The sequence below is a fragment of the Bufo gargarizans genome, chromosome 1 (genome assembly GCF_014858855.1).
Source record: "Bufo gargarizans isolate SCDJY-AF-19 chromosome 1, ASM1485885v1, whole genome shotgun sequence".
Taxonomy (NCBI): domain Eukaryota; kingdom Metazoa; phylum Chordata; class Amphibia; order Anura; family Bufonidae; genus Bufo; species Bufo gargarizans.
The window spans coordinates 100945715-100959969 of record NC_058080.1 but is presented as its reverse complement, the minus strand read 5'-3'; the positions used below and the strand labels follow the sequence as shown (position 1 = coordinate 100959969).

Sequence of the window (14255 nt, the reverse complement as noted above, 5' to 3'; positions counted from 1 at the left end):
GCATTTATCAATGCATTTAAATAAGTCGCACATTATGGCGCACGCCATATGTGCACCATAATGTCCGACTTTGTAACCTTCTCGCCACTTTTCTGAAGTGGAGAGAAAACTGGGTGGGGCTTCGCACGGCCCACCGGATTTACGATGACCAAGCCAATTTCTGGCATAACTTAGAGCTGAAGCCTGTGCCTGCCCCCAGCTGGCGTAGACTTCAGTTTCTGGCACATGGATTGCCAGAGATGCCCCAATTTATTGAGAGGCACTTTCCAACACAGACCCCCAAAAAGCCAATACTTCATTCCAAGTTAGTATGCTATCCTATCCGAGGGCAGCATAAAGTGGTGACATGCGGGATAACAGGCCGAACTGGATGGACAAATGTCTTTTTTCGGCCTTATGTACTATGCTACTATGTTACTATGTTACATGTGCTGACAAAGCGCAGGGTTCCTTTCTTGGATTGAGCAGTTCCATTATGGGCCAAGGGCTGGAATCCGCTCAATACAGAGCACGCGCTGAGAAGTCCTCATACTAATGAGTTCCTGACACTAGCCTTCCCCTATCCCTGACACTGATTGCAATAAGAAGAGCGCTGTCAATCAACAGCAGGGGTTGGGAGAAGTCAAGAGGTCATTAATATTAGTACTCTTGGGCTTGCATTAGCAAATGGAGTCAATGGAAACTGCTCAACTGACCATGGAAATGATAGCAGACTATAGAAAGTCTTCCATTACCAGTGCCACAAGCATCGTATTCATAGGGGTTTCTTATCTGAAGCCAAAAATCTCAAAAGCAAGTGCTTATACTTTGGTAAGCATCCTGAACGTCATAGGAGGCTGAAAACACTACTGGAGGAGATGATGAAGTATGTAAACTACAAAAGATTACTATTTCATATCCTTTATCTCGTGTGTTATTTCTGTTTCTCCTTCTCCTGGCAGCAGGTTGAAGTGGCAGAAATCAGGGACAACACAGAAGACCCCCAAAAAGCCGATACTCCATTCCAAGTTAGTAGACACTTCTTATTGTGAATGTTAACGCCTGTAACTATAAAATGCTTGTTCATATTTTGTTACTTGGATCCATACACGATCTCCCCATGCTTTATGTGGGATACTTCCTAATGGCAGACATTCCTTTAGGGCTCATGCGCACAGCCGTAGCCATTTTTGCGATCTGCACATAGGCGTGCCGTCCGCTTCTTTTGTAGCCCCATACATTGCATGAGCCCTTAGCCCGAATTGTGTGAGTTGGCTATGACATGAATTGACAAGTATCGTATGCAATCACGTACTATGCACTATAGTTAGAGAAAGAAGTAACCAGATATAACACTCGGTGTAGTATACAAAAAACTCAATTTCTAAATTCTTATTTTTAGAATGAGAAACGACAAATACTAAAGAGATTGAACCAGAATCTTAAAGCTCAGGAAGACGTGGGATTACCCAATGATGATATCCCAGTAAAGGCTGATAACGGTGATGGTGAGCAGCAAGAAAACCATGTTTCTGACCGCAAGAAGTGGCAAGCAGAAGATCCAGTAATTCCCCTTGCACAACTCACTCTTATAGAGGATACTATATGTGCTGCTGACAGTAAGTACTTTAAATTGTGAAGAATCATACAGTATACCTCTAGCATATCATAATATCAGAGGGGTTTTCCTTACACTAGGCCATCAATATCAGATTGGTTGGGGGTTTGACACCCAGCACCCCCACTGATCAGCTGATTGAAGTGACCATGGTGTTCTAGTGAGCTCCCTCTTCATTGTTTACCAGACACAGCTCCCTACACTGGTATTGAAGCTCTCGGCTGCTCAGTCCAGTTCAAGTCAATGGGACTGAGCTTCCGTTCCAGGCACAGTCATTGCAAAATGTACAGAGTTGTGAAGATGCTCGGAGGAACATCATAGCCTTTTTAATGAGCTGATGGGTGAGGTATCTGGAAGTTGGACCACCACTGATCTGATATTTAAGAAAATCAAAGCCCTGGAAAACTCCTTTTAAACTATTATGCACTGCAAATATTTGTATATGATTGGAAGCTCATTTCATGTCAATATAAGCTAAAATTTCCATTCTTATGTCAGACGTGTTCCTTGAATTCATTTTATGGCTAAAGCTTCTTCAGCAGGAAAAAATGACGACTCAGTGTTTCCATAACTTTAGTGGCACAGAAGACAAGACTGTAATGTATATTATTCTGCTACTTATTAGTGCATGATATGTGCTGGGACTTCCTACTTAGGAACAGCCAACAAGCTCTACACATGCAGACACTAGAAACATAAATAAATGTAAACCGCATTACTGCTATACTTTAATATATGATAATTACAAGGACTTTGCAAAATTGTGTCGGGCCCATCTACCAGCGACAAGTTGGCTTCCAACAGACAGGACCTACACTATCAGACTAAAAGGGGTTCTCTGATCTTTTAATATTGATGATCCTCAGGATAGGTCATCAATGTCACATTGGTGGGGGTTCGACACCCAGCACCCCCACCGATCAGCTGTATTAGAAGCCGTGGGCAGGGAGTGCACGGTCCAAATGGGGGCAGCGACTCCCTGAAATGTTCAGTGTTTGTAAGTGTAGGTTCCGTCCGTTCCGGTAGATAGGCCCAACACAATTTTGATCAAACAACGTGTGCAAAAGGCTTCTAATTTTCCTGTAGTAAGTATAGCAGTAATGCAATTTACATTTCTTCATGTTTCCAGTGTTTGCTTGTGTCTTTGTGCATGTCAGTGTGCTGCTACTTGTAGCCCGTGTTGCTTTTACATTGCAGCCTTGGTAGCATGCACCCCTTTTTAACATTGTGTGGAGGTGCTGGTCTAACTTAGGTCTTAACTTTTTTGCATTGCTTAGGAAAAGGTGAGAGATCTGCATCATTCATAGTATGGACACAGTGCTGTTCACATGGCTATGCAAATGCCATAGAAATACAGAAATAGGATAGACATGGAGCGCACTTTGTGTACTATACATGGCTACTGTGTTGCTCTTTTTATTAGGCTGTGTACATAAATTCTTCGATCATCATTGTGTTTGATTATGTGCCTTTTTTTGGTGTAAATGAACATCATGCTTAGAAATTTCGGAGAGTATTCATTTTGCTGTATTTGAGTGACACGACAGGTTGCTTGTAGAAATGTATGCAGTATATATGCCCGTGCGTTAGGCAGGGTATATTTCTGCTGATGTGTGAGTATACACAGGTGGTAGTTAGTCTACAGTATACCTGGGATCTATTTGTTAATCTGTTGTAAAAATGTTATTGGAGGAAGCACTAGTTCAGATTCTGTACTGTATTTCTGAAGTGCACCTGTGCAGGAAAAGCATGGGGGGTTTGAGGCTTGTAAAGAGAATAATGTGTTCCATTAAAGTGTATTATGCTACCTATTGTCACTACCAGATTTTATATACAGTATGGGAAGGAGCCTAATCCTCACTAATAGTAAAAATGTTCTGTGACCTTGCCATGTGGGGTTTCCGCATTGCTGAAAATCGATTAACAGAACCACATGGGCTCATATAAAAAAAAAAATAATAATAATAAAAAAAAATCTTGAGTAGAAAACACCTTGGTACAGATGTATGATGCAAAAGCGCTATTATACACCTTTTCCTTAATATCCAGTTTCACATTAGCAGCAGATTTGTAAAGTTAAAGCGTCCCTACAGCCAAAATGAATGAAAACTCCTGCTGAGAGAGCAGATCTACAAGGTGGTTCAGCTCATGAAGCTCATAAATGAAGCCCTAGCTGAAGTTCTGAGCCAGAAATGTGCACCGATCCATTGTTCCTTCCTCGCCATGTCTGGTTCCATAGTTTGGAGCCATAAAAAGCTACTTAGAGGTCACCGAGATTGATATTACTAAACTATGGAAACGCGTTTAGGGGCAAGTGCTTATACCGTGTCACACTATAGAATTACAAAATATGCAATTATTGTGTCCCTGTCTCCCATTACTTCTGGTGAGATTAGAGCCATATGTCTCATTGCACCTTGCACTCTGACCATACAAGATTCCACTGAAAGACATTTCTATTGTCAAGGGAGAAAATCAAGAAGGTCCCATAACTGCCGTTGTGAGGATATAGCACCGTGTGCATCAAGTAGCTCTCAGAGGCTTTGTTCACATCTTGTTTGGGGCAATATAAAAGGTATACATTGAGAATAGTATCTGATATATACCTCTGACATGTCCATAGGATCCCATGCACCCAGCATAGGTATGTGCCGGCATTAATTTTGATCTGTATAGGATAGGAAACCATAGTCTAACTTATTGTGTATAATGGGAATCAATGGCCAACGTATGCCTATACTGTACACAATATTCCTGACAGATGGCTATGAAGTGGCCAAAAATGAGATGTGAATAGAGCCTTACCCTTCTCTGAATTGACAGAAAAGAAGGCTTTATATGAATACATTAATTCACTCTTTGCTGTTTGACCTAGATAAGACTGTTGGAGGTGTAATAAAGCTGGCTTTGGAGGAAAGACAAAGGCCTGAATGGAGGAAGAGTCCAGCGGACTCCGTTGTGAAGATCCTTGGTGAAGCACAACTCCAGCTCCAAACAGAACTGCTGCGAGTCACCAGCGGTGAGATTTGTGTGAACACCAAGCAATGATCTAGACGGCCTTAACCAACGAAGGGCGGGTTCACATCAGCGTTAGGGATTCCGTTATGGCTTTCCGTTATAACCATGTTAAATAACGGCATGCCCAGACAGAATGTAAAACGGAAGCCTTTAAAAGGCATTCAGTTTGTTTTCCATCCTAATAGAAGTCTATGGGAAAGCATAACGGATCCGTCTGGGTCGACCGGACTTTGTTTTCCGTCTTGCATAACGGGACCCAGATGGATCCGTTTTGATTCCCATAGACTTCTATTACGACGGAGAGCAAACGGAATGCCTTTTAAAGGCTTCTGTTTTGCATTCCGTCTTAATACAAGTCTATGGGCAGAAGAACGGATCCGTCCTTCCATCTTATGGATTCCGTTATTTTCCGTTATACCATGTTATAACTAAAAGCCATAACAGAATACCTAACGCTAGTGGGAACCCACCCTAACAGTCACTTTAAAATTGGAAAAACCCTCCCAAAAATGTCCCTTTTTTATTGTAGCTTTTGAATGTGTGTCTGCAGTAAAACTTGTTGGCGCACAACTCAGGGACACTATTGCATTTTAACCCCTTAGAGACATAATTAATTTTAGTCTTATGGACCAATAATATTTTCCCCCTTTGTGTTCTAGCAGTCATAACTTTTTAATTAGACTACTTTAGACTAGTGTAATTACAAGTACTCAGTACTAAGTTCAAGTGACTGGAGTGAGTACTTGTAATTAGACCACACCACCACTTCACAGGAGACGACTGGCAGTGTAATGAAGAGGAAATTGCGCTCACACGTAGCGCCGCCTCCTCTTTAAACAGCTGATCGGCTGGGTGCTGAGGATAGGTCATCAATATAAACAGGCTGCACAACCCCTTCAAAGGGAGCCTGTCACATTCCCTTCTGTTCTACAGTTCCTGAAAAGCGATCCTCCACAGAAGAGAATGTAATGCGCAAGCGCCGGAAGCACAGCTTATGGCTCCTGCGCAAGATTTGGATCTGCATCGCAGTGACATGAGGGGAAGGGAGGAAGCCTTTGGGAGGTTAGGGGGGGGAGCAGAAATCGGGGAAGGCTGGTGGGCATGGGCACTTTCAGGAGTAAAGACGGCCCAGCTGAGCACTTGGGAGCCGTTTTCAAAAGGAATAAATGTGCATTTCCTGGAGATGGAATTAAGGAATGTGCACAATGCTTATACATTGTTCTGACGGCCATTGCTGATAGTTAATCATTCCTTCTAGCTCTGCTACATCTGTACACAGCAGTGTGAATGCACCCTTAATAGAGCTGGTTGTTTTTACGTTAGTAAAATTCAGTTTGACTGGTTTAAAATCTTCAAGATGTTTAAAATCGGTGCAAGTGGCATCATGTAATCTACCCTACGGCGAGTGAATGTCTGAACAATTTATACCCTGAGCTCAATTACCATGATCCATTTCATAGGTGGCATAATCCTAATGGAGCCAGGGTGCCACATACAGTAGTGGTTTGAGATTTCCAGCGGACCTAGAACCACTGTGACCCAGATGAAGGAGAATTGACTCTTTTGTGGTAGCTACTAATATTACATGTTCTCTACACTGTTAAACAGGTCCAGTTGAAGAAGACACTACTACCGCTCAGTCACTTGAGGAATCAGAATGGAAAGGTCCCTGTATGGATATGGATTCCTTAATCTCACCTGATGCACAGCATGTCCCTATGGCTCAGGAGCCCACGTCTTCAGTGAATGTTACCATTGCATCTGATTCTTACAAGGCTCAGGATGCTCCAGTTGGTAAGCCGCCACTATTATCTAGATCGGTGTTCTCCCAAAGCCACAACTCCAGCCATACCCTGATAGTAGCCAGCTGTCATGGAATAATGGGAGTTGTAGTTTTTTTTTGCAACGGCTGGAAGCCACAGGTTGGATCTATATAGCGTTCTACCATGAGTTATATGTTTTGTTATAAAGAAAGCCAATGCGTGTTGTGTGCTGCTGTATGGCTATACAGTGCTACATGTCAGAGGTGTACGTCGAGGCATTCTCCCAAAGTCCACCTCCCAATAGAAGCCAAAAAAAAACTGAGCTTTACAACGTAAGTGTAAAAATGGCTAAACAAAATCAATTCTAATTTTATTATATCTTCCTTAATTTCATGTACTTGTGTTTTGAGCTCCTTCACTGCATAGTTGTTAGATCCATACTTGCCGTATACAGTATTTTGCTACCTAGAATTCAATGGTGCTATGTAGGGATGAGCGAATTTCATATTTTGAAGTTCATTCGTTTTGTGGTATTTACTGAATTGCCTTATGGATTGCATTACCATGGACCATAACGCGATTCCATGACGGAATGGATAATAGAATTTTTATTTAGAGGCAATCCGTTATTCATTCCGTCATAATAGAAGTCTATGGCTTGCATAATGGATCCGTCCCATTCCATTATGCTCGAGTCCTCTCCTGCATAACGTAAACCGGACGGATCCGTTATGCAGGCCATAAACTTCTATGATGATGTAGTGAATAACGGAGCGCCTCTAAAGGCATTCTATTATCCATTCCGTTATAGAATTGCGTTATGGTCCGTGGTAACGGAATCCATAACGCAATTCAGTAAATGCCACAAAACGAACCCACACATGAACTTCAAAATATGAAATGCGCTCATCCCTAGTGCTATGCTTTTATCATAAAAATGTATTGCCTCCTGTGTCTAGGATCTCCTTGCTATATGTTTAATAGTATTTGAAATGATCGTTTCACCACATATGAAATAATAGTGCATTCTGTATAGGTGAGCCTCAGGTCCGCAGTGATGAAGAGCATCCAGCACAAAATCACTTTCAGGATGATGAGACGGTTAAGGAGTTTCCTACTGACATGGACTTGCTGGAGGGAGTGAATGCTCCTAAACCAGAAGAGATTCTTTCCCCCAAGCAGGGACAGCTGGATACGGTTTTTGATTCTTGCCCGGGTGAAGATCAGTCCTGCGGTAAGAGGCACTTGGTGCATACTGGTGACTCGTCTTGTCTTCCGTCATAGCCCTTGTAAATGCTGGCCAATAAGAAACACTTGTTTGTATATTTTCTCATTTCCTTTATCTAAGCTATTTTTTTTAATTTTAGTTATGAAGCCAATTAGTTCTTCAGGATTCCGCATTATCTTCCTGAAAACTAATCTGACGTAGATCAGCTTGAAAGCAGAGGCTTATTGATTGATTTTAATAGTACATCCTGGTTTTGTGCTGTTGGTTAAGCCATGTTGCGGCACTCGATGAGTATTGGGTCAATTCGATAGTATACCAATTATTAGTTAAAAATGGTGAAAACCTTAATTATTATTGGGAACACACTGGCTGTATAATACTGAATGTTCTCATCACTGAAATGATAAAATGGCGTCATGTCTCTGTATCTGGGTAGAATGTTGTATTTTAGCATGGCATGGGCTGGGTCATCCACTTCATGCAGATTTATCATTATTTATGCCAGTTTTCTGGAATCCACACCAGCCATAAGTTGAGGGCAATTATTACCCAGGGCCATAAAAAGAAATAAGCACACTTATGTATGTAGGGTTCAATTTACGTTTTTTCCCTTTCTCAGCAAGGAAAAGAAGTGTAAATCTTTTCCCAAAAGTGAATACCGTAGGTGCAGATGTGGAAACTAGCTATCTTCATGTACCCCACTGTGTCAAACAGATGCCCCTTTTCTGCTGGCTGTACACATAAAATAGCTGTGTAGATAGGTATGTCTCCCATACTCCATTCCCCTATAATTATCAGATCTGCCTACCATGCATGTTCACTGGCATCAGGTAAGAGGAATAAGGCACTGCATGATATCACTGGATTAGGGGCCATTCACACATCCGTATGTGTTTTGTGGATCCGCAAAACACGGACACCGGCAATGTGCATTCCGCATTTTGCAGACCGCACATCGCCGGCACGTAATAGAAAATGCCTAATCTTGTCCGCGATGGCGGACAAGTATAGGACATGTTCTATTTTATTCTTGAACGGTAGTGCGGATCCGCATTCGGACAGCACATCATGTGGCCCCATAGAAATGAATTCCGTTCTGCAAATTGTGGAACAGAATTGAGGACGTGTGATTGGAGCCTTAGGCACGGTAAAATCCAGTTTAGTTGCTGCCCTTCAGATTGCCAAATAGTAGATAGCAGTCCACATCACAGATGGACCCAGTAGATCTCGATGTTTGGTTACTATGCTGTTATCTTGCTCATTTCTACACAAATATAGAGACGGTATGCTACATTTCCTAGCCCGTGGTGAGTCACCTAGGGACTCCTAAGGACTGGCCGTTGCCATTAGATGGCATGGATCTTGCACGCTCCCTGGGAACTAATATGGACTCTAGCATGGAGTAGCACAGGGGGGAATTCTTGTATGACGAAAACATGGTTGTTACTGTCATGGGGACCCTGGGGCATCTAAAAAGGAGCATTTAAAAAAAAAATAATAATAATTGCTGCAGTCCCATGGTAGATCACCTCAACTTAGACTTCACAAAAAGTAGGTCCCAAACTGAAAAGTTTTGGCAGTATTGGCAGCACAGGGATTTTACTGTTGTGTGTGGCCAGATTTCTGCTGGTTATACACGAGATAACAGTCAGTAGCTATTTCTCACAACTCCACTAAGCTGCCAATAAGGTATATATTTTAGTGGAGAAAGGGGAGTAAACCACTGCCCCCCTTCTTATACCAGTCAGGATTTGGCATGTTGATGTTGTTCAGCACACTCAATCCCTCAATCCCTGATGGCAGGTTGGGAGGCACTATACACATTAAATTGTTGGCTACGTGGTGGGATTTGCCAACTTTTATCTAATGTGGCAGTAGAGAAGAGTCACTTTCTGCTACATCCTGTACTGATGCAGAAAGAAGCATACAGAGAAGCAGTAAATACCCCGGATGGACGATTTTCTGGTCAATTATTGGGAATAATAATATTGTAATATATCCTATTTATTTGCACTGTTATTGCACTATATCTATCTACACTGCACTGCAGAAAGAGTCAGTCAGCTAATACTGAGAGACTTTGGGACTTTCGATGTACTGAGAAGTTAGAAATCTTCCACAGTTATTATAAGAGACGGCAAAGTTTTGGAGGGGAAAAAAAGCAGACAGACTGGCCTTCTGATTTTCTAGTTTAGCTCCATTATTTACATCTGAAGACTTGTTTATGTCTGGAAAAACTGCTTAGTCATTCCCATAGACTTGTATTGAGGCTCAATCTCAGTCTATTCTGATAATTGATCCCTTTAATTGTGCCACTGATAAATCAGGAAATGCTGTGTAATCTGGGATGTGCTTCTGATAACCATTAGAACTGAATTTACTTTGAATCTGCCTGTGTGATAGGCTAAGGCCCCATGCACACGGCCGTGTGCGGGCCGTGGAACCACGGCCTGGATCCCTCCTGAGAGCAGGAGCGCACGGCGTCACTGGTTGCTATGACGCCGTGCGCTCCCTGCTGCCGCCGCTATACAGTAATACACTGGTATGATCTATACCAGTGTATTACTGTACTGTGCCGGCAGCAGGGAGCGCACGGCGTCATAGCAACCAGTGACGCCGTGCGCTCCTGCTCTCAGGAGGGATCCAGGCCGCGGTTCCACGGCCCGCACACGGCCGTGAAACACGGCCGTGTGCATGGGGCCTAATGCAAACAAGCGTTGATCTGCACTCGTCTTGCACCATTATCTTGTAGTCCAGGTGTCAGCATCCTCCAGCACTCCAGCTACGTTGTGGAAGTATAACTCCCAGCATGTTCCATTCGCTTCTATGGGAGTTCTGAGAGCAGCCTAGCAAGTGTGCATGCTTGATAGTCGTATTTTCACCACAGCTGGAGTGCCGGGGTTGCTGATCCCCAGTGTAATCTTATAGGGCCCTTATTGGGAACAGTGCCCTGCATGCAGGAGGGCCCAGTCATCAGCCTGGAGAAGGCACACACATTAGTTTTTCTAGCTTCATTGATCTGTACTCTCTCACTACAGGACTTGCACAGATTAATACATCACAAAATAAATTTATAATCGGATTGCAGATGAATGAAAACACTAGCTATTATTACCAGACTAGAGAGACGTCATTTCTCATATTCATCCCAAAGCCAGCCATCTGCAGGTTAATTGCTACCACATTAGGAAGCATAATGGAATGGCCTCTTTGCACAATCCTTCACACTGTATGATTTGCTTCTGTCATATTCAATAGTCCTCAGCTAAGAAAAATCCTCTTTTACCCATGATCTATGGTATTGTGCCAGGCATGTTTATAACAGCCTTCTTTCCAATGATTTGACGGCTGTTATCCTGAGCGCTTTAGGGGGACATGTGGAAGTATTACGCTGATAAGTGAATGCAAGGTAATGGGCTCCAGTGCTGGTGTGTCTTTTTGACCCTTAAATTAATTCTCGTCAGGGATTTACAACTCTCATCCCATTTCATCTTTATCTGTTCATATCAGAAAATTTCCTTTTAAGACAGTAATGAGCCAGGCCTGGTTAACGTCGCTTGTTAGGGTTGTTTATCCATTTGTACAAAGGAGAGAAGAATCAATGTGCTTTTCTAAGTGATAAGGTCCAATTTTCTCCAGATGCTCCTCAAGTGGGCCTGCTGAGCGTCCTCATGAGATGTGTTCCAGCGATGACGTAATCACCTTGGTTCAGGGCAGCAGAGACAATGACCTTTAAAAACACTACTCAAATTGCCGTCTTTTTTAGATCAAACACTCTGGTGTTGGGGGGTAACTTTTGTGTAATGGCTTTTTGTTACGTTTGGCCCAAGCTTAATTCAAGGCTTTGAATACCCCAAGCTGATTTTAATTATAGGGACTGGGTAGCTAGATTGATTAGCCACTTTAAACATAGGCTGGCATCTGAAGGCATGGCACAGAGACGCTGATAGTGATCTTCCACTGGGACAATGCATGCGTTCCTTTCATAGCACCATTGCTGCTCTGGGGAGAGGTGTTTTTGTAAACTTGTAGTGAAAGGCTTTGTTGCCAGGGAGGGCGAGAGAAATACTAATAGACGTTTATCAGTCTTTTTTGGCTTAATTAGAATATGTAATGAAATATCTATCCATTCAAAAGATGGATTGTCAAGCGTATTTGGTAGCAATTAGAAAACTGTTATCACAGTGAAAAAATAATAGAAATAAGGACATAATAAAATTGACTACTTGAAAGGGAATCTGTCACTCCGATTTTGGACTGTTATCTATAGTAATGCATGCTTAGTCCTGCAGATAAGGAGTCCAGATCACTGCCCCGGTTCCCCCACTGTCAGCCCTCAAAGCTGCACTGAAACACACAATCCGGACTACTGGGCTGTTCTAACATATTGGAGAGGACTCCTTGTGCGCATGCACAGCAGTCCTGACAGTGTATTTCAGCACAGCTCTGAGCACTGACAGCAGGGGATCAGGGGACAGTAGGAAAAAAAATAGTCATCTGGACTCCTTATCTGCATTATTTGTTTGAAAAACCCATGTTGGCTTTGCAAATCCTGAACATGTGAACGTAACCTAAAAGCTATTGTTGTGAATCCAAAGCAAGAAAAAAAAAGATTGGCTGGTCAAAATATTAATAATAAGTATTAGGACGGTGAAGGTGCCTCATGGAGACAAAGCATTTACCCCCAGGGGTACACCTGCCCCATAGGTTAACCCCCTTAGTGACCACTAATACGCTTTTTTAAAGCAGTCAGTAAGCGAGGCCGCTGCCTTTTTGAGGTGGCCCTATCTAAGAGCTGCACGCGGGACCCGTGAGAGCGGGGGCTCAGCTCTCACAGCTCTGACCATCAGGAGTGCCGATCTGGGCTGTTTAGCCCCTTGGCACGCGCCGCATGTAAGCAGTTACAAAGGGAGCAAACTCCCTCTGTCTCCCATCGGCACCCGGCAAATGTGATCGCGGGGTGCTGATGTAAGTAAGGGCTGGCTGGGGCCTGGTATAGACCCCAAGCCAGTCTTGAGTGTTTTCCAGCAGGCTGCGCCCCTCTTGCGCAGCCTGCTGGTCAATCTCGGTATAGCACTGACATTAAAATGCAGTGCACTATGGGGATAGTGCATTGTATTTTAAAAGCAATCTAAATATTGCTTGTTATAGTCCCTTTGTGGGGCTATTGAGTGGTAAAAAAAAACATTTATAAAACAAAAAATTTCAGTAAAAAATAAATGGGTTTTTTTTCGATGGAAAATGCGCCTTTAAATGAAATAAATTGCAAAAATAATATCTCCCCCTCATGTTTGGTATCGCAAACGACCCCCACCGCACAAATATCATGTAAATTATCACCTACGGTGACAAAAAAGTCAAGCCCTGCACTCCATAGAAAGAAAAATAAAAAAAGTTATGGCTCTTCTCTTCCCAAAAAAAAAAAAAAAGCAGTTTTATTGCACAAAAGTAGTAAAATGTAAAAAAAAAACTATATGTATTTGTTATTGCTGTAATCGTACCGACCCAGAGAATAAAGATATTGTTATTTTTACCCAAAAATGTATGCTGTAAAATTTATAACATAAAAACTCAGTTGGCAGTATTGCTGTTTTTTCTCATCTCCCTCACAGAAAGAGTTACCGGTAATAAAAGTTAATCAGAAAGTTATGGGTACCATTTGTCCTGTAAAAAAAAAAACAAGCCCTCATAGAGCTATATAGATGGAAAAATAAAAAAGTTATTGCTCTTGGAAGGCGACAATGAAAAAAAAGAAGAAAAACACTTGTTCAATAAGGCCCAAAACAGGCTGGTCACTAAGGGGTTAAACAAACTGGGCTTTAGGGAGTTTATCACAAGTGATCAATTGGGAGAATAACTTCCTTTATAGCTAAAAGAGACTTGATTTTTGGATTTTAAGATGTTTCACTTTTGATAAATTGTCCAGGAGTGGTCTAGCACAATACACAACCTGACATAGTTCAAGCATTTACTAATGAGTGCCAGTATCTGCCAGCAGGGAATCGGCATTTCCATATCAGTTTCCTGCATTATTTCTTTATACACAATAAAACAGGGGAGTCTGAAATATCCCATTTGTATAAACTGCGTTCTTAAACCAGCCATGTACATTACACTCATTTTCAGAAAATTATGTTTATGGATAATGGCCATTTGTATCCTGCTGCAAAGTCAAAGCGCAAAAAATATTTGTTGTTGTACAGAGGAAAAAACATTTTGTTCAACTATTGCAGAATATTCGCGTCACGGAAATCTATGGTTGTGAACTGTGTATAGTGATTGTTTCAAATTTACCCTAATATTTATGTTAGTCTACAATAGACCTTATATTAATATACCGTAAGTTGTGATCACAGAATCAGAAACCACATCTTTGCCCATGTGTTTATTTTCATCTCCATCTATAGAAAATATGGGCATTTCACCTTATTAAACAAAAAAATAGTAGGGGATTGCTACAACACACAATGCACAGACAGATGAGCCATTTCTGAGGGTTTGTTTCAAGTAATATATGATGGAAGTAGAGAAGCTGAGCTTTGTGCATTCCCTGTATTGGTAGTATTTTTAGTGTTAGGTTCTAGAGAGGGGGCCTTGTCGCCGGCGGACGGGCACAAATTATTTTGTACAAAATGTATTTGCTAAGAAT

General features: G+C 42.1%; 1 protein-coding gene across 6 annotated transcripts in view; it reads left to right on the top strand.

Moving 5' to 3' along the window:
- NEK1 (NIMA related kinase 1) overlaps positions 1–14255 on the top strand; it is a 134575-nt gene that overhangs the window by 82991 nt on the left and 37329 nt on the right. For all 6 annotated transcript variants that reach the window (XR_006390272.1, XM_044297066.1, XM_044297088.1 and 3 more), the window contains 5 exons: positions 942–1007; positions 1382–1598; positions 4473–4616; positions 6224–6409; positions 7415–7612. Coding sequence is in view for 5 of the 6 variants with exons in the window: in XM_044297066.1 (XP_044153001.1) it covers positions 942–1007; positions 1382–1598; positions 4473–4616; positions 6224–6409; positions 7415–7612 (811 nt within the window). In the remaining variant the exon portion in view is untranslated. The remainder of the gene's footprint in view (positions 1–941; positions 1008–1381; positions 1599–4472; positions 4617–6223; positions 6410–7414; positions 7613–14255) is intronic.